The sequence below is a fragment of the Zea mays genome, chromosome 3, assembly GCF_902167145.1.
Source record: "Zea mays cultivar B73 chromosome 3, Zm-B73-REFERENCE-NAM-5.0, whole genome shotgun sequence".
In the NCBI taxonomy this organism is placed as follows: Eukaryota; Viridiplantae; Streptophyta; class Magnoliopsida; order Poales; family Poaceae; genus Zea; species Zea mays.
Genome location: NC_050098.1, coordinates 159,314,488 through 159,339,810, shown reverse-complemented (window position 1 = coordinate 159,339,810; position 25,323 = coordinate 159,314,488). Strand labels below are relative to the sequence as shown.

The following is a 25,323-nucleotide window of genomic DNA, read 5'->3' as shown; positions in this document are numbered from 1 at the left end:
CATTGGGTGCTACACCAAAGAAGAGAGGCAACTCTATTTTGCCGACGAGAAATGTGCCCTTGCTGCCGAAACCATACAACGGGTTGTCCGAAGGCTTGAGCAGGCTGTGGCTTATGCCCATGCGGTCGAAGGCATGGAGGAAAATGATGTCTGCTTGACTGCCATTGTCGACTAGGACTTTGTGCAGGTCCCAGCCTGCCACGCTGCAGTTGATAACCATGGCATCGATGTGGGGGGCGCTGCGCAGATCGACGTCTCGAGCGTCGAAGGTTAGTGGCACATGGGACCACTTCGTCTGCACGACCGGACCGGTGATGGCGACGTGGTTGATGCTGCGGTAGTGGTCCCGCTTCTGCCGCTTCGTGTCGAAGTCGGTGCTTGACCCCCCAGTGATCATATGAATGACTCCGCGATACGGCTGATCGGCGAAGTCCTCTTGTTTTGGGGCATGAGGGTGGTGGATGTTTTGTTGTTGCTGATGTGGAGGTGGGGGTGGGGGAGGTACGATTTGTACTTCCTGGTGGTGTTGGTATGCGTGGTGTGGTGGATGCGGAGCGGGGGCGTGGATGTATGGTGGAGGGGGCTGCTGATATGTGTGCGCGACAACTCTAGGGTTGTCGGCTGGTTGCGCCCGTGCCATCCTGTCTCTGGTGGCCTTCGTCTCTGGGCAGTCTCTGGTTTGATGGGCGCAGTCTTCGCCGTGAAACAGGCAGTAAAATCGGCGCAGCGGTTGCGCACGTCCCCGGCCCCGTCCGCGAGTTCCGTTTCCGCGGCCCTGGGGGGATATTCCTGGCGATGAGGGGCCTCACCAGCGGGGTGCTGTTTGGCGATGTTGTGCACCTGCTGCTGATTGCGGCCGTCCCGACCGGAGTCTGGCTGTGGAGTACTCGTCCACGTGCGGCTAGACTGTGGAGCGTCTTTGGGTTTCCTCTGAGACTCAACTTTGCGCTGGTGGAGCTCTTCGGATTTGGCGTATTTTTCAAATAGCTGATATAACTCCTGGAGGTTCTTGGGCAGATCTCTGATGCAGTGGCTGTAAAGGACGCCGGCTCGAAGGCCACTGATGGCGTAGTGGATGGCGATCTGGTCATCGACCGAGGGCAGTTGTGACTTGAGTGTCAGAAACTTGCGGTAGTACTCCCGCAGAGTCTCTTTTTCCAGCTGCTTGCAGAGTGAGAGTTCGGCCAAGGCGTCGATGTCTGGGCGGTACCCTTGGAAGTTGAGCAGGAATTTGTCCCGGAGGCTTCTCCAGGAGTCAATGGACAACGGGGGCAACCTGGTGAACCAGGTGAGAGCTGGGCCCTCGAGGGCGATGATGAAAGACTTGGCCATCGTGGCGTCGTCCCCTCCAGAAGATGCAACGGCGACCTGATAACTCATGATGTACTGTGCTGGGTCAGTGCTGCCGTTGTACTTGGGATAGGTCCCTGCCCGGAAGTTGGCAGGCCAGGGTGTCACTTGCAGGTGTGGCGCCAGGGGACTTCGCTCGTCGACGTAGTTGACACCTTGGAATGCCGCGGCGTGTGGGATGGCGTGGTCGCGGTGGGGAAAGTGTAGGTCTTCGACTTGTGCGCGCTGTTGCAGGGGTGGCCCTTGTTGCAGGCCGAAGTGGCCTTCGCGCTGTATTAGCGCGATCTCTTGCTCGAGCTCCTGGGCCTTCTGCTCTTCGTCTCGTATCATTTGCCGCACCTTGGCTTGTGCAGACACACGTTGGCGCTTGGCCTCAAGTATCTCTTTTTGCTTCTGGAGATTGCGGTTCTTGATGCGCAGGGCGCGCAGCTGTAGTTGTTCTTCTGCGGAGACACCGATGACTTCGCCGTCCTCGGTAAAGTCCGTGCCCTCTGGTGGAGCGAAGCCTGGGGGAGGTTACGGCTGTCCTTCAGGGCCGCAGGTGCGGTGAGCGTCGTCTTCGCAGGTGCGGAGAACGTCGTCTTCAGTAGCCTCTTGGTGGGTGGAGTGGGTGAGGGCGAGGGCCTTGCCCTTTTTTGCGGCTAGCAGTGCTGCCTTCGCAGCCTCGTCAGCCTTCGAGCTAGCTTTCTTGGGTGCCATCGTGGGTGGTTTATTTCGTAGCACGAACGGTGGACGCCAAATGTTGGAACTTGCTCTCCGTCGCAAGTTGATCCAACGGGGGTGTGTAGTAACGTAAACATGGTTTTCGCACGAGATGACAATAGCTCTGTTAATCTAGCCTCTCAAGGGCACTGTGCGGGGGTATTTATAGGTATCTGAGTGCCCAGCGTCCCGTGTTAAGGACACATGTGCCCTCAGACACCTAGGTTATCCCCAGAATATTCCCATAAAGCGGGGTTACAGACCGTAATTACAGGGAGGCCTTTACAAATTAGGCCTGTAACGCGCAACGGCCACGCAGGACCTGTTACAATGGGCCGGATCACACGCAGGCCTCTATTCTGGACGAGGTCGCAAGAAGAGACGACCTCGTCACAGGTTTTCGTCCGGTGGCGTATGAGACGAAGGGTAAGTTTGCCTGTTGTCTTGTCACCGTTGGTGCAGCGAGTACGGCGAAAGCCTCGAGCGAAGGATGATGTCTTCGCCTTCGCCCCAACAAGCACCTCGACCACGCTATCCCCCAACGCCGTGCAGGCCAGCATGGTCAGCGTCGCCTGGCGCCCACACACATAGCGGCGACCATCTAGCAAGTCAGCTCGCGCCGCGGAGGAGGAAACACAACCGATGCCAAAGAGGAGGAGCATGTGGTTGCGCATCGTAGAGGAGGAAAGACGACCGACGTCGTGGCTTCCTCAGCTCATTCGAGAAGAACCTAGGAAGAAGACGTTGTGTGAGGGATGAATGGTCGAGAAAAATGGTATGGGCACACAGTCGAAAATGCGGCACACAGTGAAATGGATGGCTGATATATTTCTAAAACATGTTGATTAATATGAATATCAAAAAATTGTTGTTTTGTGAATCAGTTATTTTTTTCTCAAAAATATATGGGTTCGAAAATTTCTGTTAATATGTTTGGTGGAAATAGGATATAGAAGATAAAATTTAGAGGATGTTGCAGGAGATGACGAAGATATAAAGAACGAAATCTTTTTGAGTAAACAGTAAATGACAGAAAATATTCGTTTAAATGATGAAATTTAGAGGACGTTGCTGGAGACCTATTATAAGTTCATCTATTCCAAGTTTCACCCCTATATGATTGTTATAGTCATCAAACACCAAAAATTAATATTGAGAATGGTTTAAGACCATTTCCCTTCCAATAATTATATTATTATACTCCCTTCGTTCCAATTTGTATTCATTTGGCTTTTTTATCAATTTTGATAGGCTCATCTCTTATTATATTTTATTCAAAAAAATAAAATAAAAAATCAAAACTATACTTAAAGTATATCATATACTAAGCGATATAATAATAAAATTAATAATAATTATAAATATTTTTTGAATAACATGAGTCATGCAAACTTGGTGCAAAAAGTCAAATAAATTATAAATTAGAATGAAAGAAGTAGTTTTTTTGTGCGTGTCTCTTGTACTTCATATGTACAAGCAGTGTCGACAGTCTCCCTATGAGTTTGGTGCCCTAATTTTGAAAGCTCCAAAACGTTTAAAAAGAAACAGTGTACACAGAGTGTCATGTTGACGAAGCACATTCCAGGTTACGAAACTTGTCGTCGCCCGTATGCAGCCTGCAATAATCATGTGATGTTGTTGCTGTAGCTTAAGACCGACGACACAACCTGCAGCTAGCTGTTTCGTTACGCCGAGAACAAACACTGTAGAGCAATGGATACAACAAACAAAGCTCCCACGTACTCTACATTATCCTCTTTCGTCTCACGCACACAGACTCTCTCTCTCTTTGCGTTGTCCGTGCATACATTATCTTCTCTCACACATTTCTCGCCCGTTCCTTCCTCTTTGATCTCTCACGCACTTCTCGTTCGTCTCCCTGTCTCTGTCTGTTCCTCACCGATGGCTCTTCCGTTTCTCTTCTCGCTTTGAGTTTTGAGGTTGCGAAATTTTCAGTAGCATCACGCTAATCAACTGTTGGCCTCGTGGGGCGAGACTATTTACCAGGGCCGTTCGTGACTTTTCAGGGGCCCAGTGCGAAATCTGATATAGAGGACTCATCCACACACAAATATATATAATTATACATACAATATCAAATATTTGACGTATAAAATTATTATGCACTTTTTTTATGTTTATAAGATAACAAATGTAAAATATAGTAAAAAAACACTTACTTCTCATCTGATATCATTAAAAATATCTTTTAACATTTTGTTATACGAAAAGTCATCACTTATATCGTTGAGATCAATTTCATACAACAACTTTTTTTCGATATATAGAATCGTCAAGCCATTTAACCTCTCTTAAGTTATTATTGACCATAAATAGTCCACAAAAACATTTCAATTTTAAAAAGCTTCTCTCTGATGATGCAACCATCATGTGTATAGTAAATAATACTCTCTCTATATCAAAATAAAATTCGTTTTGCTTCTTTAGTGGATTCATCATCATCTAGTTGAATATAAACATAAAAATTAAGAGCTAAAACAAATACTATTTTGAAACGAATGGAGTATTCAATAAGCAATTGAGACACTAGTTTAACAATCTAAACGAGACTGATTGATAGTGCATCGCTCATTGCGTATTTGTGTTTAGAATAGATAGATTTAACAGGAAAAAGTGCTAGCGTCTAGTGGCTAGGGGCTGTCGGGTACCGTAATTAGGGATACTCCCAATACTCCTTAAACATGGCTGGAAAACATCCTCAAAACAGATCGTGAAGACTGATAGGCACAGTTCAAGTCAAGGCCTCGTCTACCAAGGGACGCGATCTCATCCGAGACCAGCCTCGGGCAAGAACAGTAGTCTCGGACGGATTCACACCTCGCTCGAGGGCATCATCAGGCAGTGGGCGCACCCTCGGCTCGCCCAAAGCCAAGCTCGGGCAAACTTTGTCGTGCAGCGACCTCGGCCAAATCGCCTCACCAACCGACCGTATCGCATGCGCATTTAATGCGGGGATCGCCTGACACCTTATCCTGACACGCGCGCCTCAATCGGCAAGGTCAAAGTGACCGCAGTCACTTCGCCCCTTTACTGATCGTTCTGACAGGAAAACATGACTATTCACCCCGTTCCGACTACTGTGCCAACCACCAGGGTAAAAATGAGTCACGACCTCCCCCGAGTTCAGCCTCGGGCGCAACAGGGAGCTCCGCCTCGCCCGACCTCAGGCCTCGGCCTCGGGAGAAGGTCTCCGCCTCGCCCGACCTCGGGCCTCGGCCTCAGCCTCGGCCTCGGGAGGAGTCACATCCTCGCCCGACCTCAGCCTCGGCCTCAGGAGAAGTCTCCGCCTCGCCCGACCTTGACCTCGGACCGACCGTGCCACTGGGGATACATCATTACCCTACCCCTAGCTAGTTGCCTCAGGCTACGAAGGAACAAGACCGGTGTCCCATCTAGATTACTCCGGTAACAGGTAATGATGGTTCCCCGCGTGCGTCCATGACGTCGACGGTTCTCAGCTCCCTACGGAAACAAGGAAACTGTCGGCGTTTCGACCCCGGGGGTCCCTGGACCGACGAGTAAATTTGTCGCTGCGCGTCCCAGCCCAGATGGGTTGGCGCGAGATGGAACACAAGGGGGAAAACGCGGCTCGTGTTATCTCGCGCCAGGGGGTTGCGCTCGTAGTAGGGGTTACAATCGCTCGCGAGAGGGAGAGAGTGAGCCTGTTCGTCATCTCGTTCCCTCGCGCGACCCTCCCGCATGAAGGCCCTGGACCTCCCTTTTATAGATGCAAGGAGAGGGTCTAGGTGTACAATGGGGGGTGTAGCTAGGCGCTATCGTGTCTGGCAGGGAAGTGCCTGAGCCCTGTGTACATGCCAACGTGGCTGTCGGAGAAGTGTTTGAGCCCTGCGTAGGCGATAACGTGGCCGTCGGAGAAGTGCTTGAGCCCTGTAGAAGCACAACTGTCGGTGCTGCTGGGATCTTGCTGACGTATCCTTGCTTCCGTAGGGGGCTGAGAACCACCGTCGTCATGGACGCACGCTGGGAGCCATCATTACTTGTTACCGGGGCGAGCCAGATGGGACGCCGATCTTGTTCCCCCGTAGCCTGAGCTAGCTAGGGGTAGGGTAATGATGTATCCCCCGTGGCGCGGTCGGTCCGAGCCTAAGGTCGGGCGAGGCGGAGACTTCTCCTGAGGCCGAGGTTGAGGCCGAGCCCTGGGGTCGGGCGAGGCGGAGACCACCTTCCGAGGCCGAGGTTGAGGCCGAGCCCTGGGGTCGGGCGAGGCAGAGACCTCCTTCCGAGGCCGAGGCCTAAGGTCGGGCGAGGCGGAGCTTTCTGTTGCGCCCGAGGCTGAACTTGCTGTTGTCAGCCTTGCCCGGGTGGCTGGCACAGCAGTCGGAGCGGGGTGAGCGACACTGTTTTCCTGTCAGATCGGTCAGCGAAAGGGCGAAGTGACTGCGGTCACTTCGACCTTGCCGACTGAGGCGCGTGTGTCAGGATAAGGTGTCAGGCGATCCTCGCATTGAATGCGCCTGCGATACGGTCGGTTGGAGAGGCGATTTGGCCAAGGTTGCTTCTCGACGAAGCCTGCTCGAGTTGGGCCTCGGGCGTGCCGAGGGTGTGCCCACCGCCTGAGGAGGCTCTCGGGCGAGACGTAACTTCGTCCGGGACTACAGTTCCCGCCCGAGGCTGGGCTCGGGCGAGGCGAGATCACGCCCCTTGGGTAGACGAAGCCTTGACCTGAATCGTGCCCATCAGTCTCTGCAGCTTGTGCTGATGGTGGTTACTAGCCGTGTGTAGGAGTGTTGGGGGTACCCCTAATTACGGTACCCGACAGAATCGTCAGCAGGATCCATGCCGCACCGCCAGCTGCGCTTCTACAGGGCTCAAGCATTTCTCCGACGGCCACGTTAGCACCTATATAGGGCTCAGGCACTTCTCTGCCGGCCACGTTAGCACATAGCTACACCCCCATTGTACAGCTGGGCCATCTCCTTGTATCTATAAAAGGGGATGTCCAGGGCCTTCCTAAGGGAGGCGAAAAAAGGCGAACAGAGGCAGGCAGAGTGGGAGAAACGCAGAGGAGGCTAACTCGGACAGCTCACCTCAGGGCCAGACCCTCTCCCTCTCTCTCTCGTGACGCTTGTAACCCTTATTACGAGCACCCCGGTGCAAGATAACATAAGCCTCATTGAAAGGGAATTAGGCTTACATCTAGCTCCTAAATAGTTTTGGTGGTTGAATCGTCCAACACAAACAATTGAACTAACTAGTTTGCTCTAGATTATATGTTCTACAGGTGCCAAAGGTTCATCTACAACTATACTAATTCGACTGTCCGGAATACCGTAGATTATTCCGGACAGGAGAAGCTTGTTGGAAAAATAGGCCAAGCGCGGACCGTCCGGGCCCCTGCGGCGGACCGTCCGCGACACTGGAATGACTCTCGGACAGAACCAATGCAAAAATACAAGTTTCCACTACGGACTGTCCGGAGGAAAAGCTAAGACCGTCCGAGCCCTCGCACGGACCGTCCGGCCTCAGGCGCGGACCGTCCGGTCGGTAAGAAACCGAAAAACCCGAAGGTAACGGGTTCGGAAAAATGAATTATAGGGGGCCTCGCGGACCGTCCGGGGTGCACGACCGGACCGTCCGCGACTGGCTCAGTCTGACATCTGACGACGCATTAAATGCAATATAGCCGTTGATATAGCCGTTACTGCTGACCGTTGCATTTTCAGCCGTTGATCTACAGGGGCGGACCGTCCGGACCTGGCTCGCGGACCGTCCGCGCTCGGCAGAATGGCCCAACGGCTAGGAAGTGGTTGGTGGCTATAAATACAACCCCAACCACCTCCATTCAATATATCCAAGCATTCCAACCTTCAACATTCAATACAAGAGCTAGCAATCCATTCCAAGACACATTCAAAGCCTCCATCTCTCCAAGTTTCACAATTGAGAAAAGAGATCATTAGTGATTAGTGGCTTGAGAGAGAAAGTGATCCGTGTGTTATTTGTCGCTCTTGTCGCTTGGCTTTTGCAATCGTGCTTTCTTGATTCTTTCATTGCAATCAAACTCACTTGTAATTGAGGCAAGAGACACCAATCTTGTGGTGATCCTTGTAGGAACTTTGTGTTCCAAGTGATTGAGAAAAGAAAGCTCACTTGGTCCGAGGGACCGGTTGAGAGAGGGAAGGGTTGAAAGAGACCCAGCCTTTGTGGCCTCCTCAACGGGGAGTAGGTTTGCAAGAACCAAACCTCGGTAAAACAAATCCGTGTGTCACACTCTTCATTTGCTTGCGATTTGTTTTCCACCCTCTCTCTCGGACTCGTTTCTTTATTACTAACGCTAATCAGGCTTGTAGTTGTGTTTATATTTGTAAATTTCAGTTTCGCCCTATTCACCCCCCTCTAGGCGACTATCAATTGGTATCAGAGCCCGGTGCTTCATTAGAGCCTAACCGCTCGAAGTGATGTCGGGAGATCACGCCAAGAAGGAGATGGAGACCGGCAAAAAGCCCACTACAAGCCACGGGAGCACTTCATCGGAAGAGTCTCGCACCAAGAGGAAGGAGAAGAAGAAGGACTCCTCCAAACGAAAGGAGAAAAAGTCTTCCTCTTCTCACCACAAAGAGAAGAAGGAAAAATCTTCTTCCCACAAGCCGCATCGGAAAGGCGACAAGCACAAGAGGATGAGGAAAGTGGTCTACTACGAGACCGACACTTCATCAACATCGACCTCCGACTCCGATGCGCCCTCCGTCACTTCTAAGCGCCAAGAGCGCAAGAAGTATAGTAAGATCCCCCTACGCTACCCTCGCATTTCCAAACATACACCTTTACTTTCCGTCCCATTAGGCAAACCACCAACTTTTGATGGTGAAGATTACGCTAGGTGGAGCGATTTAATGCGATTTCATCTAACCTCGCTCCACAAAGGTATATGGGATGTTGTTGAGTTTGGTGCACAGGTACCATCGGTAGGGGATGAGAACTATGATGAGGATGAGGTGGCCCAAATCGAGCACTTCAACTCTCAAGCAACAACAATACTCCTCGCCTCTCTAAGTAGAGAGGAGTATAACAAAGTACAAGGGTTGAAGAGCGCCAAGGAGATTTGGGATGTGCTCAAAACCGCGCACGAGGGAGACGAGCTCACCAAGATCACCAAGCGGGAAACGATCGAGGGGGAGCTCGGTCGGTTCCGGCTTCGCAAAGGGGAGGAGCCACAACACATGTATAACCGGCTCAAGACCTTGGTGAATCAAGTGCGCAACCTCGGGAGCGTAAAGTGGGATGACCACGAGATGGTTAAGGTTATTCTAAGATCTCTTATTTTCCTTAACCCTACTCAAGTTCAATTAATCCGTGGTAATCCTAGATATACTAAAATGACCCCCGAGGAAGTTATCGGGAATTTTGTAAGTTTTGAGTGCATGATCGAAGGCTCGAGGAAGATCAACGAGCTTGATGATGCCACCACATCCGAAGCTCAACCCGTTGCATTCAAGGCAACGGAGGAGAAGAAGGAGGAGTCTACACCAAGTAGACAACCAATCGACGCCTCCAAGCTTGACAATGAGGAGATGGCGCTCGTCATCAAGAGTTTCCGCCAAATCCTCAAACAAAGGAGGGGGAAGGATTACAAGTCCCGCTCCAAGAAGGTTTGCTACAAGTGTGGTAAGCCCGGTCATTTTATTGCTAAATGCCCCATATCTAGTGACAGTGACCGAGGTGACGACAAGAAGGGGAGGAGAAAGGAGAAGAAGAGGTACTACAAGAAGAAGGGTGGTGATGCACATGTTTGTCGGGAGTGGGACTCCGACGAAAGCTCAAGCGACTCCTCCGACGACGAGGACGCCGCCAACATCGCCGTCATCAAGGGACTCCTCTTCCCCAACGTCGGCCACAAGTGCCTCATGGCAAAGGACGGCAAAAAGAAGGTAAAATCAAGATCCTCCACTAAATATGAAACCTCTAGTGATGATAATGCTAGTGATGAGGAAGATAATTTGCGTACTCTCTTTGCCAATCTTAACATGGAACAAAAAGAAAAATTAAATGAATTAATTAGTGCTATTCATGAAAAGGATGACCTTTTGGATTCACAAGAGGATTGTCTAATTAAAGAAAACAAGAAACATGTTAAGGTTAAAAATGCTTATGCTCTAGAAATTGAGAAATGTGAAAAATTATCTAGTGAGCTAAGCACTTACCGTGAGATGATTGACAACCTTAGGAATGAAAATGCTAGTTTAAATGCTAAGGTTGATTCACATGTTTGTAATGTTTCAATTCCTAATCCTAGAGATAATAATGATAATTTGCTTGCTAGGATTGAAGAATTAAACATTTCTCTTGATAGCCTTAGAATAGAAAATGAAAATTTAATTGCTAAGGCTAAAGAACTAAATGTTTGCAATGCTACCATTTCCAATCTTAGAGATAAAAATGATATTCTTCATGCTAAGATTGTTGAACTTAATTCTTGCAAACCCTCTACATCTATTGTTGAGCATGTATCTATTTGTACTAGATGTAGAGATGTTGATATTGATGCTATTCATGATCATATGACTTTAATTAAACAACAAAATGATCATATAGCAAAACTAGATGCTAAAATTGCCGAGCACAACTTAGAAAATGAGAAATTTAAATTTGCTCGTAGCATGCTTTATAATGGGAGACGCCCGGGCATCAAGGATGGCATTGGCTTCCAAAGGGGAGACAATGTCAAACTTAGTGCCCCTCCTAAAAGATTGTCTAATTTTGTTAAGGGCAAGGCTCCCATGCCTCAGGATAACGAGGGTTACATTTTGTACCCTGCCGGTTATCCCGAGAGCAAAATTAGAAGAATTCATTCTAGGAAGTCTCACTCTGGCCCTAATCATGCATTTATGTATAAGGGTGAGACATCTAGCTCTAGGCAACCAACCCATGCTAAGTTGCCTAGAAAGAAAACTCCTAGGGCGTCAAATGATCATAACATTTCATTTAAAACTTTTGATGCATCTTATGTTTTGACTAACAAATCCGGCAAGATAGTTGCCAAATATGTTGGGGGCAAGCACAAGGGCTCCAAGACTTGTGTTTGGGTACCCAAAGTTCTTGTGTCTAATGCCAAAGGACCCAAAACCATTTGGGTACCTAAAGTCAAGAACTAAACTTGTTTTGTAGGTTTATGCATCCGGGGGCTCAAGTTGGATACTCGACAGCGGGTGCACAAACCACATGACTGGGGAGAAAAGGATGTTCTCCTCATATGAGAAAAACCAAGATCCCCAAAGAGCGATCACATTCGGGGATGGAAATCAAGGTTTGGTCAAAGGATTGGGTAAAATTGCTATATCTCCTGACCATTCTATTTCCAATGTTTTTCTTGTAGATTCTTTATATTACAATTTGCTTTCTGTATCTCAGTTATGTCAAATGGGCTACAACTGTCTTTTCACTGATATAGGTGTCACTGTCTTTAGAAGAAGTGATGATTCAATAGCATTTAAAGGAGTGTTAGAGGGTCAGCTATACTTGGTAGATTTTGATAGAGCTGAACTCGACACTTGCTTAATTGCTAAAACTAACATGGGTTGGCTCTGGCACCGCCGACTAGCCCATGTTGGGATGAAGAATCTTCACAAGCTTCTAAAGGGAGAACACATTTTAGGATTAACAAATGTTCATTTTGAGAAAGACAGGATTTGTAGCGCATGCCAAGCAGGAAAGCAAGTTGGCACTCATCATCCGCATAAGAACATAATGACGACCGACAGGCCACTGGAGCTCCTGCACATGGATCTATTCGGGCCGATCGCTTACATAAGCATCGGCGGGAGTAAGTACTGTCTAGTTATTGTGGATGATTATTCTCGCTTCACTTGGGTATTCTTTTTACAGGAAAAATCTCAAACCCAAGAGACCTTAAAGGGATTCTTAAGACGGGCTCAAAATGAGTTCGGCTTAAGGATCAAGAAAATAAGAAGCGACAACGGGACGGAGTTCAAGAACTCTCAAATCGAAGGCTTCCTTGAGGAGGAGGGCATCAAGCATGAGTTCTCTTCTCCCTACACGCCACAGCAAAATGGTGTAGTGGAGAGGAAGAATAGAACTCTATTGGACATGGCAAGGACCATGCTTGATGAGTACAAGACTTCGGATCGGTTTTGGGCCGAGGCGGTCAACACCGCTTGCTACGCCATCAACCGGTTATATCTACACCGAATCCTCAAAAAGACATCATACAAACTCCTAACCGGTAAAAAGCCCAATATTTCATATTTTAGAGTCTTTGGTAGCAAATGCTTTATACTTGTTAAAAGAGGTAGAAAATCTAAATTTGCTCCTAAGACTGTAGAAGGCTTTTTACTAGGATATGATTCAAACACAAGGGCATATAGAGTCTTTAACAAGTCCTCGGGACTAGTTGAAGTTTCTTGTGACGTTGTGTTTGATGAGACTAACGGCTCTCAAGTAGAGCAAGTTGATCTTGATGAGATAGGTGAAGAAGAGGCTCCATGCATCGCACTAAGGAACATGTCCATTGGGGAGGTGTGTCCTAAGGAATCCGAAGAGCCTCCAAATGCACAAGATCAACCTTCCTCCTCCACGCAAGCATCTCCACCGACTCAAAATGAGGATGAAGCTCAAGTTGATGAAGAAGAAGATCAATCAAATGAGCCACCTCAAGATGACGGCATAGATCAAGGGGGAGATGCAAATGATCAAGAAAAGGAGGATGAGCAAGAACCAAGGCCGCCACACCCAAGAGTCCACCAAGCAATTCAACGAGATCACCCCGTCGACACCATCCTCGGCGATATTCATGAGGGGGTAACTACTCGATCTCGTGTTGCACATTTTTGTGAACATTACTCGTTTGTTTCCTCTATTGAGCCACACAGGGTAGAGGAAGCACTCCAAGATTCGGATTGGGTGGTGGCGATGCAAGAGGAGCTCAACAACTTCACTAGAAATGAGGTATGGCATTTAGTTCCACGTCCTAACCAAAATGTTGTAGGAACCAAATGGGTCTTCCGCAACAAGCAAGATGAGCATGGTGTGGTGACAAGGAACAAAGCTCGACTTGTGGCGAAAGGATACTCCCAAGTCGAAGGTTTGGATTTCGGTGAAACCTATGCACCCGTAGCTAGGCTTGAGTCAATTCGCATATTATTGGCCTATGCTACTTACCATGGCTTTAAGCTTTATCAAATGGACGTGAAAAGTGCCTTCCTCAATGGACCAATCAAGGAAGAGGTCTATGTTGAGCAACCTCCCGGCTTTGAAGACAGTGAGTATCCTAACCATGTCTATAAGCTCTCTAAGGCGCTTTATGGGCTCAAGCAAGCCCCAAGAGCATGGTATGAATGCCTTAGAGATTTCCTTATTGCTAATGGATTCAAAGTCGGAAAGGCCGATCCTACACTCTTTACTAAAACTCTTGAAAATGACTTGTTCGTATGCCAAATTTATGTTGATGATATTATATTTGGGTCTACTAACGAGTCTACATGTGAAGAGTTTAGTAGGATTATGACACAAAAATTCGAGATGTCTATGATGGGGGAGTTGAAGTATTTTCTAGGATTCCAAGTCAAGCAACTCCAAGAGGGCACCTTCCTAAGCCAAACTAAGTACACTCAAGACATTCTAAACAAGTTTGGGATGAAGGATGCCAAACCCATCAAGACACCCATGGGAACAAATGGGCATCTCGACCTCGACACAGGAGGTAAGTTCGTGGATCAAAAGGTATACCGGTCGATGATAGGTTCTTTACTCTATTTATGTGCATCTCGACCGGATATTATGCTTTCCGTATGCATGTGTGCAAGATTCCAAGCCGACCCTAAGGAAGCTCACCTTACGGCCGTAAAACGAATCTTGAGATATTTGGCTTATACTCCTAAGTTTGGGCTTTGGTACCCTCGGGGATCCACTTTTGATTTGATTGGTTATTCGGATGCCGATTGGGCGGGGTGTAAGATCAATAGGAAGAGCACATCGGGGACTTGCCAGTTCTTGGGAAGATCCTTGGTGTCTTGGGCTTCAAAGAAGCAAAATTCGGTCGCTCTTTCCACCGCCGAAGCCGAGTATATTGCCGCAGGTCATTGTTGCGCGCAACTACTTTGGATGAGGCAAACCCTGCGGGACTATGGTTACAAATTAACCAAAGTTCCTTTGCTATGTGATAATGAGAGTGCAATCAAAATGGCCGACAATCCCGTCGAGCATAGCCGCACTAAGCACATAGCCATTCGGTATCATTTTCTCAGGGATCACCAACAAAAGGGGGATATCGAGATTTCTTACATTAACACTAAAGATCAATTAGCCGATATCTTTACCAAGCCTCTTGATGAACAAACTTTTACCAAACTTAGGCATGAGCTCAATATTCTTGATTCCCGCAATTTCTTTTGCTAAATTGCACACATAGCTCATTTATATACCTTTGATCATATCTCTTTATGCTATGACTAATGTGTTTTCAAGTCTATTCCAAACCAAGTCATAGGTATATTGAAAGGGAATTGGAGTCTTCGGCAAAGACAAAGGCTTCCACTCCGTAACTCATCCTTCGCCGTCGCTCCAAGCCACTCTCCATTCTTGGGGGAGAGAACAAAAGGACTTCATCTTTGGTATAATCTTAACTCATTTGTTTATGACCAAAGGGGAAGTAAGTACTTCGAGGGCTCTAATGGTTCCGTTTTTGGCGATTCATGCCAAAGGGGGAGAAAATATGAGCCCAAAGCAAAAGGACCGCACCACACCACCAATTTCAAAAACTTCGTGTTTTCAAAGAATTTTATCATTTGGTATCCTATTGTGTTCAAAAAGGGGGGATAAGTAGTATTTCAAAAATGATATATCAAAACCCTCTTGAACACTAAGAGGAGGATCTCATTTAGGGGGAGTTTTGTTTAGTCAAAAGAGAAGCATTTGAAATAAGGGGAGAAAATTTCAAATCTTGAAAATGCTTTGCGAAATCTTATTCATTTACCTTTGACTATTTGCAAAAAGAACTTTGAAAAGGACTTACAAAAGAATTTGCAAAAACAAAACATGTGGTGCAAGCGTGGTCCAAAATGTTATATAAACAATTCATGCATATCTTGTAAGTATTTATATTGGCTCAATTCCAAGCAACCTTTGCACTTACATTATGCAAACTAGTTCAATTATGCGCTTTTATATTTGCTTTGGTTTGTGTTGGCATCAATCACCAAAAAGGGGGAGATTGAAAGGGAATTAGGCTTACATCTAGCTCCTAAATAGTTTTGGTGGTTGAATCGTCCAACACAAACAATTGAACTAACTAGTTTGCTCTAGATTATATGTTCTACAGGTGCCAAAGGTTCATCTACAACTATACTAATTCGACTGTCCGGAATACCGTAGATTATTCCGGACAGGAGAAGCTTGTTGGAAAAATAGGCCAAGCGCGGACCGTCCGGGCCCCTGCGGCGGACCGTCCGCGACACTGGAATGACTCTCGGACAGAACCAATGCAAAAATACAAGTTTCCACTACGGACTGTCCGGAGGAAAAGCTAAGACCGTCCGAGCCCTCGCGCGGACCGTCCGGCCTCAGGCGCGGACCGTCCGGTCGGTAAGAAACCGAAAAACCCGAAGGTAACGGGTTCGGAAAAATGAATTATAGGGGGGCCTCGCGGACCGTCCGGGGTGCACGACCGGACCGTCCGCGACTGGCTCAGTCTGACATCTGACGACGCATTAAATGCAATATAGCCGTTGATATAGCCGTTACTGCTGACCGTTGCATTTTCAGCCGTTGATCTACAGGGGCGGACCGTCCGGACCTGGCTCGCGGACCGTCCGCGCTCGGCAGAATGGCCCAACGGCTAGGAAGTGGTTGGTGGCTATAAATACAACCCCAACCACCTCCATTCAATATATCCAAGCATTCCAACCTTCAACATTCAATACAAGAGCTAGCAATCCATTCCAAGACACATTCAAAGCCTCCATCTCTCCAAGTTTCACAATTGAGAAAAGAGATCATTAGTGATTAGTGGCTTGAGAGAGAAAGTGATCCGTGTGTTATTTGTCGCTCTTATCGCTTGGCTTTTGCAATCGTGCTTTCTTGATTCTTTCATTGCAATCAAACTCACTTGTAATTGAGGCAAGAGACACCAATCTTGTGGTGATCCTTGTAGGAACTTTGTGTTCCAAGTGATTGAGAAAAGAAAGCTCACTTGGTCCGAGGGACCGGTTGAGAGAGGGAAGGGTTGAAAGAGACCCGGCCTTTGTGGCCTCCTCAACGGGGAGTAGGTTTGCAAGAACCGAACCTCGGTAAAACAAATCCGTGTGTCACACTCTTCATTTGCTTGCGATTTGTTTTCCACCCTCTCTCTCGGACTCGTTTCTTTATTACTAACGCTAATCAGGCTTGTAGTTGTGTTTATATTTGTAAATTTCAGTTTCGCCCTATTCACCCCCCCTCTAGGCGACTATCACTCATCCTCCCTCTTATGTTCCATCTTACATCAACCCATCTGGGCAGGGACACGCAGCGACAAATTCACTACCCGGTTGAGGGCCCTCGCTGGTCCGAAACGTCGACAGGGGCCCTCTGATTTTGGGGGCCTGGTGCGGCCGCACCTTCGGCACCCCACAGGAACGGCCCTGCTATTTACATTCGTCGCGACGCAGCTGTGTAGACTTTAACTGGTCAACCTTTTTAAAGGAGGTTTGGTTTCTAGGAACTAATATGTATTACCTTCATTTTATTATATTTTAGTTCATAAATTGTTAAACATAAAAACTAAAATAGGTCTTTCACAATTTAGATACTAAAATAAAATAAAATGCAGAGACCAAATATTAGCCCCTAGAAAGCAAACACACCCTTAAACTCACACGAGTGCACGTGATAGATACTACTAATTCAAGTCATTCTTCTATCAATTTTACAGACGGAATTAACTATTCATTTTTTTACTATTTATTATAGTCTCTGTAAATTTTATTTGACCTAAGATTTAGCTAAACCTATTAAATGGTGTTTGGTTTCTAGCGACTAATTTTTTAGACCTTAAATTACTAAATACGGAAACTAAAATAAAGTTTTAGTTTTCGTATTTGACACTTTATAGACTAAAATAAAATACAAAGACTAAAATTAGTCCATAAAAATCAAACATCCCCCTAACTAAATGAAACGAATATAGCCAGCTCATTGATATTGGCGCTAAGCACCTGTCACAAAATTGTATATATCCTACTTATGGACATATTTACTGGTATATGCTCATATTAGAGGGTCAAAGCTATACGTATATACCAACGTCCTAATCCTAATGGTCTCTTACCCATAATTTGGAAGCAGCTGGGAAAGCATTTTGTGGATGAAATGCTAGAGACGCCACACTATTAATAACTTAGTGTGCGTTTGATCAAGGAGTCAACTAGAATATAGCGATTTCATTTCAGTTTTTTAAAATAGAGCCATTATTTTCTATATTTGGCAAGTAGAATAGAGCTACTCAATTTTTTATTTGATTGAATAATAGAATAAAGTGGAGTCGCTCTATACTTTATTTGGTTGAAGAGTCATTCTAGAAGAGCGCCTGCTTTCAGTCTTTTTGCTGGAGCGGAAACATTCCAACTATTTATGATACATTTCCATATAGAGACTCTAGGAGCCGTTTCGCTTCTTTTTTTTTGTTTGTTAGAAATCAAACATCTAGAAAATAGAAATGTGTCCGCTCTATTCTCCTCCGCTCCTAAACCAACCATACCTTAGATCATGTTTACATCCAGCTAACTAAATTGGATGAGTTAGGCGAAACCAGCTAATCGCTAATTGTATACTCCTAGAAGGTTGGTAGCACGTGTTGGCAACAACCCCTTTTCTATAAAAAAATGTATTGATTCCATTGATTACACTACTGTAGGCGTCCATGAATCACGCAGGCACGGATGCACGGCGTGCAATGCGGGTCACATGCTCCGTCCTGTCAGCCTAGCTGTAAAAGACGTTGCACAAGAGAAGACCAAAGGCACCGTGCCCCAGCTCGTCACAAACAACACAGATAAAAGGGAGTGCCGCGCCTCCTTGGCCCGGCGTGCCATTAGGTAAGGCGGCTCCTGGCTTTGGCTCAATCGCCAGCTAACAGTTGGCGGTAGTTGGTCTCCTCATCAGTGTTCCATCATTATGGTATATTCAATCTTAAGACAGTGTGGTTCGGTTTTCTAAGTACAAATGACAATTATTCTCTCTGTTTCTTATCTTAAGGTCACAAATATTTATCCTAAGTTAATATTTTAAAATTTTGACCAACAATATCTATAAACAATAATTATTATTATATTACAGAAATTATATATCGTGATAGATGCTCTAATAATAAATCTAACAGTTTTATTTTTATTTAGATAATACTTATGCTTATTTTGTTATTAACGGTCAAAGTTAAAAACATTTGACTTAAGACAAACATTCGTGACTAGAGATATCAATGGGGAATTGTCCACCGGGGATTAACTCCCCAGACCCGTACCCATGAGCACAGACCCGCCCCCATCCCCGAACCCGAACCCGACCTCGGGTACGAAAATCTTCCTATATCCATCCCCGATCGGGTACCAAATACCCATGGGGACCCGTACCCGACCCGACTATTCAACATTTCAGAATTTCAGCATATAAACACAACACAATTCAACATTTCAGCATGCATATTTTTATTTATTCGCTTTGCGCTTTGGGCTTCACCGTAAGCACTCTGGCCCATAACTAAACACTATTGGTTAGCTGCCCACAGGCGGACAAGCATCTGCTCGAAGATGAATTCCCCTAGAAGCCTGGATGCTGTAGTAAATCGGGTAAAACAACCCCATGGGTAATCGAGTTCGGGTTTAGCCCTCCCAAACTCGTACCCGCCATACCCGATGGGGAAAGGATTTCTCCCAAATCTATACCTATGGGGATCAATTTTAACCCATACCCTAACCCTAATAGAGGAATTCCCCACGGGTAATCGGGTTTCGGGGCCCCATTAACATCTCTATTCGTGACCTTAAGGTAGAGAACATAGGGAGTAAGAGATTGCACGATACAACCCTAACCCTCTAAACCATAAATGCAGTAGAGACAATCTGCATGAAGAGTCATGTTGAGCCATGTTCTTACCCCTATATCCTTGAGAGCCTTCAATCTCTTGTCTATAACCTCGTTGATATTGTGCATCATCAACTCATGATATGTAACACAATATAATTATTTTTTCTTATCAAGTCTATATGGATCTGAATTTACTTTGATGGGTAACACAACCTCTTGCGCATATACTAGATCAAAACGAGTAAAATTAGTAGCGCCATGTCTAGACAAACGATGTACCTATAGAGCTTCAGACTTAACCTTATGCACTTTCTTGGGTTATCCTCAATTTTTTGATAAGCTTGATCAAAGTCTTGTTATTAGGCTCAGCTCGAGCATAGTACAAAGACAAATCGAGCAACTTAATATTATATAACTTGAAAAAAAAATCTCGCACCCCTTTTGATGTAACTAGTGTTTGATGGATGTCGAATCTATATATGATATGCTTAGTAATAAACTCAATTACCTTCTTATGTATCATATTCTTTAAAGGAACAACCTCGGTCCACTTAGTAAAATAATTTGTAGCAGCCAAGACATAATGATGCCCTTTGATGTTGGGGTATGAATTTGGCTAATAAAGTAGCCGCAATTAGTTTTGAGTTCGTGTTCGCATATATTTTGGTTCATCCCAATAAAACCCTAGGTCATCTAGCCATCTTGACTTGTTTAAAATATGAATTAATATTATAATGTATATTGTGTGCTTCTAAATAATTATAAGTGGTGTGCTTTTAAATAATTGTATGTGTTTTTCTTCCTATTTGTGATGCTTTGATTTAATTATTTTCAATTGTTGATTACCCAACGAGTGCCCAGCATCCAGCGGGTACGGGTGCGGGCGTAAACGTTCATCCATTTGGCAATATGGGTGCTCGTATGGCTTCATGTGCTGGGTGTCAACATAGATGGGTATTTGATCTATCCATATCACACCCATATATCGATAGATAGAATATCTCGGATTATCGTACCATGTCCATGGTTGGGTCTAGGTGTGAATTTTCATCCATGGGCGTCCAATGGGCTTCAGAATACTAGTTTTGAGTTCGTGTTCGCATATATTTTGGTTCATCCCAATAAAACCCTAGTTCATCTAGCCATCTTGACTTGTTTAAAATATGAATTAATATTGTAATGTATATTGTGTGCTTCTAAATAATTATAAGTGGTGTGCTTTTAATTAATTGTATGTGTTTTTCTTGCTATTTGTGATGCTTTGATTTAATTATTTTCAATTGTTGATTACCCAACGAGTGCCCAGCACCCAGCGGATACGGGTGCGGGCGTAAACATTCATCCATTTGGCAATATGCGTGCTCGTACGACTTCATGTGTTGGGTGTCAACATAGGTGGGCATTTGATCTATCCATACACACCCATACATTCCTAGACTCCTAGATAGAATATCTCGGATTCTCGTACCATGTCCATAGGAGAGTGTCAATATTTTGTATAAAAAATCTAGGTAAGAGTGAGCAAACACTCGTATCAATTGACGACTTGCACAAACTATTCTAACATTTTCCATTTTGCGATAGGTCACACTTTATTGATCTCGTCAAGACTAGGACTAGGATTAGTCAAGAATATAATATGGGAAGTTTTGGAAGTTTAGAATCAATTGGTCTTAGATTCGTGTTGTCATTTATAACAACGATGAAAGATAAAGAAAATGGCACACGAGTACACGACACAACCTTCAGGTCTTCAGTTTGAATGGAAAAATAATGGTAATGATAAAAAATTTTGCGGTGAGCGTGGATCGAACACGCGACCTTCAGATCTTCAGTCTGACGCTCTCCCAACTGAGCTATCCCCGCTTTTGTTATATTTGTTTCCAAATGTTTTATAACTTCTGTATTAAGGTGGCATGGCTTTCAAGCAAGTGATCATGTGGCCGTTGGTATCGAACGAACGAGAGAATAGCTAATTATTGCATCCTCTAGCAGGTCCATGTTATGAATCACTATCATGTAGCACCCTTGTTTACCATTTTAAATTCGAGATGTTTCTCTGCACATTTGGTTCGGAATTGCCGTTGTGTTTTGCCATAAATTATTCTCTTCAGTTTGTCTTCTCTTCGTGTAATTAACAGACAGATTTTCATAGTGCTGTTCACTTTCCTGTGGGCTGTGGCTGAAGCTGCACCTGGTTGATTAGTCGATTTGTCGAAAAGGCAAGTGCAATTAGATACCTTGACCTAGGAAAGGAAGATAAGAGGGCTTGATATAGGTTTCAAGCCCAAGTTGAGAATTGCTGAGCATATGGATGGACATGTCGCCACCTGGTTACCTATTCTTTTTTGTCTTTTCTACCATAACTATGATGTTGAACCTGTGCATTGCATTTGGATGCATATAAGTATCCCTGGATAAAAGTGTAAGCTGTGTTCTTCCTGTAATCTGTTGTCCTCTCATCACGCTTCTGTATTGTTTCTTCTTACTGTTATCCTGTGTTATTACTGCCTTTTTGCATTGATTCAGAAATAACATCCTGATTCATGAAGGCCTCATAAGTACTGGTGTAGCCTGCAACAAGAGCTTCCTAGTCTCTTCGAGGACATTTTCACGTGTCATGCCACTGGCTCTTTAGCAAGAACCAAGAAGCCAAAGAGCACATCTTGCGTATGGATGTTTTGGTTGGGAAATTGTCTGCTTAGTACATAAAAACTGTTTACAAGAAAGGATTAGCAGTTGTGTCCATTCAGACCCAATTTTGTAAGGACTGACATAGAACTAAAAAATCGTCTCTAGTCCCTCAAGAGACGACTAAAAGAGACTAAACAATATTAATTTTTTTTTGTCCGTTATTTATTTCAGTTACACTAATTACACGAGAATGCTAAGGGATATTTTATTCTTCTTATGATTCATTTAATATGCTCTGAATATTTTTAGTCCCTACAACTAAATAGAGTAGGGAGTAAACTTTAGTCTCCTAACTAAATTTTAGTCCCTAGACTAAACTAATCAAACATGTCCTTGATACTATAGGGAGAATACAACAGCCATAAATTACATGATCTCCGATCGTTAATAGGTTAACGCTAAAGTAAAGTTCAGAACAGACACAACACAAGCAAACCAGACACGTCGCCTGAAGAAGCACAGTGCCTGGTGGGCTGGAAGACGCTTTACATTTACATCAGTGACATGGGAGTACTCATCGTCCTCGTCGTCGATCAGCTTCCCATCTGGTTGTGCTGTGTAGCGTACACAAGAACAGCGGACACGCTGACGGTGCCATGGCATTTTTTTCCAGTACACCTACCATGGCTTCAGGTCGCCGCGGGGGCCCTCGGTCCAGTTGAGCACCTTCTGCCCGGGCTTGAGGAACACGTCCTCACCGTGCGGCAGCTTCCGCGCCAGCCCGTTCAGGATCTGGTGGAAGGCGTCCCCAGCCTGGGCGGGCTGCGGGAACAGCATGGCCTGCTTCATGGACGGATTCGCGAGCAGCCTCTGCTTCCGGAGGATCACCTCCATCGGTATGGACGTCAGGATGGTGTCCAGCCTCGGGACGTCGTCCTCGGCCACGAAGACACCGATCTCCTCCCACGGGATCGCGTCCGCGAAGGGAAGGACGATGTCGTCGGCGATGATCACCGGGATGCAGCCGAACACCACCGCCTCCACCAGACGGGGGCTCCACGGGGCCCAGCCCAGCGGGCACAGGCAGAAGACGGCACGCTGCATGTCCTCGTAGTACGTGGGTGGGTGGTCCGTTGAGATGTCGAAGAGCGGGTTGTTCTTGAAGTTCTCCCAGACTGATGCACGGGCGCCCCTGCATTGTAAGTATACGGTAGGTAGCACATCAGGACTCTTTGATTCAATGGCTCATCAAGGCTTGTTATTAGGACGTGCAATGAAGGTAGCGACGTACCTTGCATAGTAACCACCCTCAGGATCATTTGCAGTGTCATAGAATAAACCGCGGAAATACACGAAGATCGACCTAGGGGTCCCTGGGGGAACGAGGTGGGTTTTCATCTTCTGAGGAGGAGCATATGGCGGGATGGTGATGGAGCCTTCCTTCAGGCAGACATGATCCTTCTGCCCAAAAGTCTGGACCAGTGTAGCACGGCGAAGCAACGGAAGGACGCCCCGCTCGATGGCCTTCTCTTCCTGAACAATGGGTGTGCTGAGCGACATTAGACGAATGGTCCTATGAGCAAACATGAATAGAATGATAGAAAGATTTCAAACTCCGTTATATGAGTTTCCAGGCTAGGTTCATTCCACACTGCACTGGCAGTACATCTGATGGTTCATGGTTTGTTATGGCTCTACAACTCACCTGGTAGTGGAAGCATGCGCCAAAGTCATGTGGCACGACAAAGAAGTGGTCTGCTCCCTCTGTCCTGTTCCAGTATGGCCACCGGTTGGAAATGAACTGAATCGCGCTCCGCATTATCCGTGGTGACTTGAAGGGCAAGGGATGACCCCACGGTGTGAGATCACACGTGGTGTATACCGGAGTATAGAACCAATCGGCTACTTCTGGATTTAAAGTCCGGATCGCGCTAGACAGTAGGAAGCGGTGCATGAAGATCTCCGCGGCAAACATGTGGCTGAGACACCTAGAGTCTTTAGCCACCATCTTCTTGTTGTACTTGGTCGGCAACTCGTAGACATACACCTTGAGCCTCCCAACGGGATCGTCTTCGAGCACATCACCAGCACTTCCTGGAATTTAGTTACGATCACAAAGAAAATGTGAGAAATTCTGAACTGTAATACCACGATCCTAATTTCAAAGCCATTGCAGTTCCGCTGCGACGCGTAGCTGAAGCCATACGAACCAGTAGCCACCGTATACAGTTTACTATGAATTTTTATGAGCCTTAAGAATAGTTTTAGTAGTAGGATCTAGCTGTACATGATATGAAGCAAGAATTTTGATGGTCGTCGGTGGCTTTATAAAGTCAAGAAGGTTAGAATTTCAGTTAGTGAACTCCAACTCAAAAGCATGGATAATGCATATATCAGTTCCACTGTCTGAAACGTCAGGTTTTGCTGACCGGAGGGAGTAACCATTAAAACATTCAGGTAAGTCTGCTAATCTGTACTGCTAGTGTCTACTGCCTGAGGTGCCCTTGCTTATATTTCGCAGAAAAGTTGGCTAGTTTCCATGGCCTCGGGTTTGGCCATATCTACTTGGAAGTTGGAAAAGAATCGAAATACACCTGTGCAGTGAAGCTCTGCTGCCGAGCATAAGCAAGGCAGGATTATGCCTTGCTTATGCTCAGATGCACACAATCTGAGGGTGCGGAGGAATAACATGTGTTACTAAGTTGACCTCGGGATCCTGAGGCACATGTGTGCAACCGTGTCAACTGCCTAGCCGGGGAATGGGATGTGTATTTCATCCCGCAAAGTGAGCAGAAGTGACAGCTGAGTGCGGCCGCTAACTCCTTGGAATCATTGACTAGGCGAAGGAAAGCGGTGGACCGCCTGAGCCAGGAGCTGATCCAACGGCAGATCTGCGCCCGCCCGCTCGTGTGGCCAAAGCTGCTGCTTCATAGGGTTCCACACTTCCAATTCCAATCGTGGCGGCGGCGGCAGATCCACTTGCAACCACCGGCGCGCGTCGAGAGGCAGGAGGGGGAGCGAGGCAATGCGTAGTCTGAGCGTGGCGCAAGGAAGGGGAAAGGGGTAGGAGAGCGAACCAGGCCAGGCGAGGTCCAGCCGGCGGGCATACCTTCGATCCGCTCGGTGTCCTGCGCCCTGGCGACAGCGACGGCGCCAGAGCAGGCGAGAAGCGAGACGGCGAACGCCACGGCCAGAGCCCGCGCGCTCCCCGCCCCCGTCCCCATTAGTCGCCCGCCACCCTCCGTCGGAACACGAGGAACGGGGAGATCGAGGCGAGGCAGGATTCGGAGGATGGGGGCAGCCGAGGAAGCGGCAGGAAGACCGTGGGATTGATTGATGCGCAGGGACAGGGACAGGGACAGCCGGACAGTGAGGTGGTGACGACTGATTTGAGGGAGGCCGAGGAGTCAAAAAGGGATGGCACTGGCACAGGTGTGGGAGCGAGCGGTGGAGTGGGCGAGTGGCGATGATGGCGGTGGCTTGCGGGCCGTCGCCGTCAGCGACGAGCTGTCGGTGGAGGGGAGAGGACAGCTGCCAGGTTGCCCTCCACGACCGGTAGTAGTACAAGGCGCCATTTTGACA

At 46.6% G+C, this 25,323-nt stretch overlaps 1 protein-coding gene and 1 non-coding gene across 2 annotated transcripts; both read right to left on the bottom strand.

The window, feature by feature from the left end:
* Positions 1 to 20,900: 20,900 nt before the first annotated feature.
* On the bottom strand, positions 20,901 to 20,973 carry TRNAF-GAA (transfer RNA phenylalanine (anticodon GAA)). Its single transcript has one exon. It is a non-coding gene; the product is annotated as a tRNA-Phe (tRNA).
* A 1,044-nt stretch (positions 20,974 to 22,017) lies between these two features.
* Positions 22,018 to 25,123, bottom strand: LOC100274514 (uncharacterized). The gene is made up of 4 exons (NM_001148871.2): positions 24,851 to 25,123; positions 23,447 to 23,835; positions 23,033 to 23,274; positions 22,018 to 22,933 (listed from the first exon to the last, which is right to left on the bottom strand). Exons 1-4 carry the CDS (start codon positions 24,963 to 24,965, stop codon positions 22,420 to 22,422), a joined length of 1,260 nt encoding a protein of 419 aa, NP_001142343.2. The 5' UTR covers positions 24,966 to 25,123; the 3' UTR covers positions 22,018 to 22,419.
* Between the last annotated feature and the right edge of the window lie 200 nt (positions 25,124 to 25,323).

What these genes read in the sequence shown, in the direction of transcription:
- LOC100274514 (NM_001148871.2), bottom strand. Translation starts at nt 24,965, where the DNA reads ATGGGGACGGGGGCGGGGAGCGCGCGGGCTCTGGCCGTGGCGTTCGCC. An exon ending in GGACACCGAGCGGATCGAAG is followed by an intron (nt 23,836 to 24,850) that starts GTATGCCCGCCG and finishes ACTAAATTCCAG; the next exon opens with GAAGTGCTGGTGATGTGCTC. An exon ending in GAGGGTGGTTACTATGCAAG is followed by an intron (nt 22,934 to 23,032) that starts GTACGTCGCTAC and finishes CTTACAATGCAG; the next exon opens with GGGCGCCCGTGCATCAGTCT.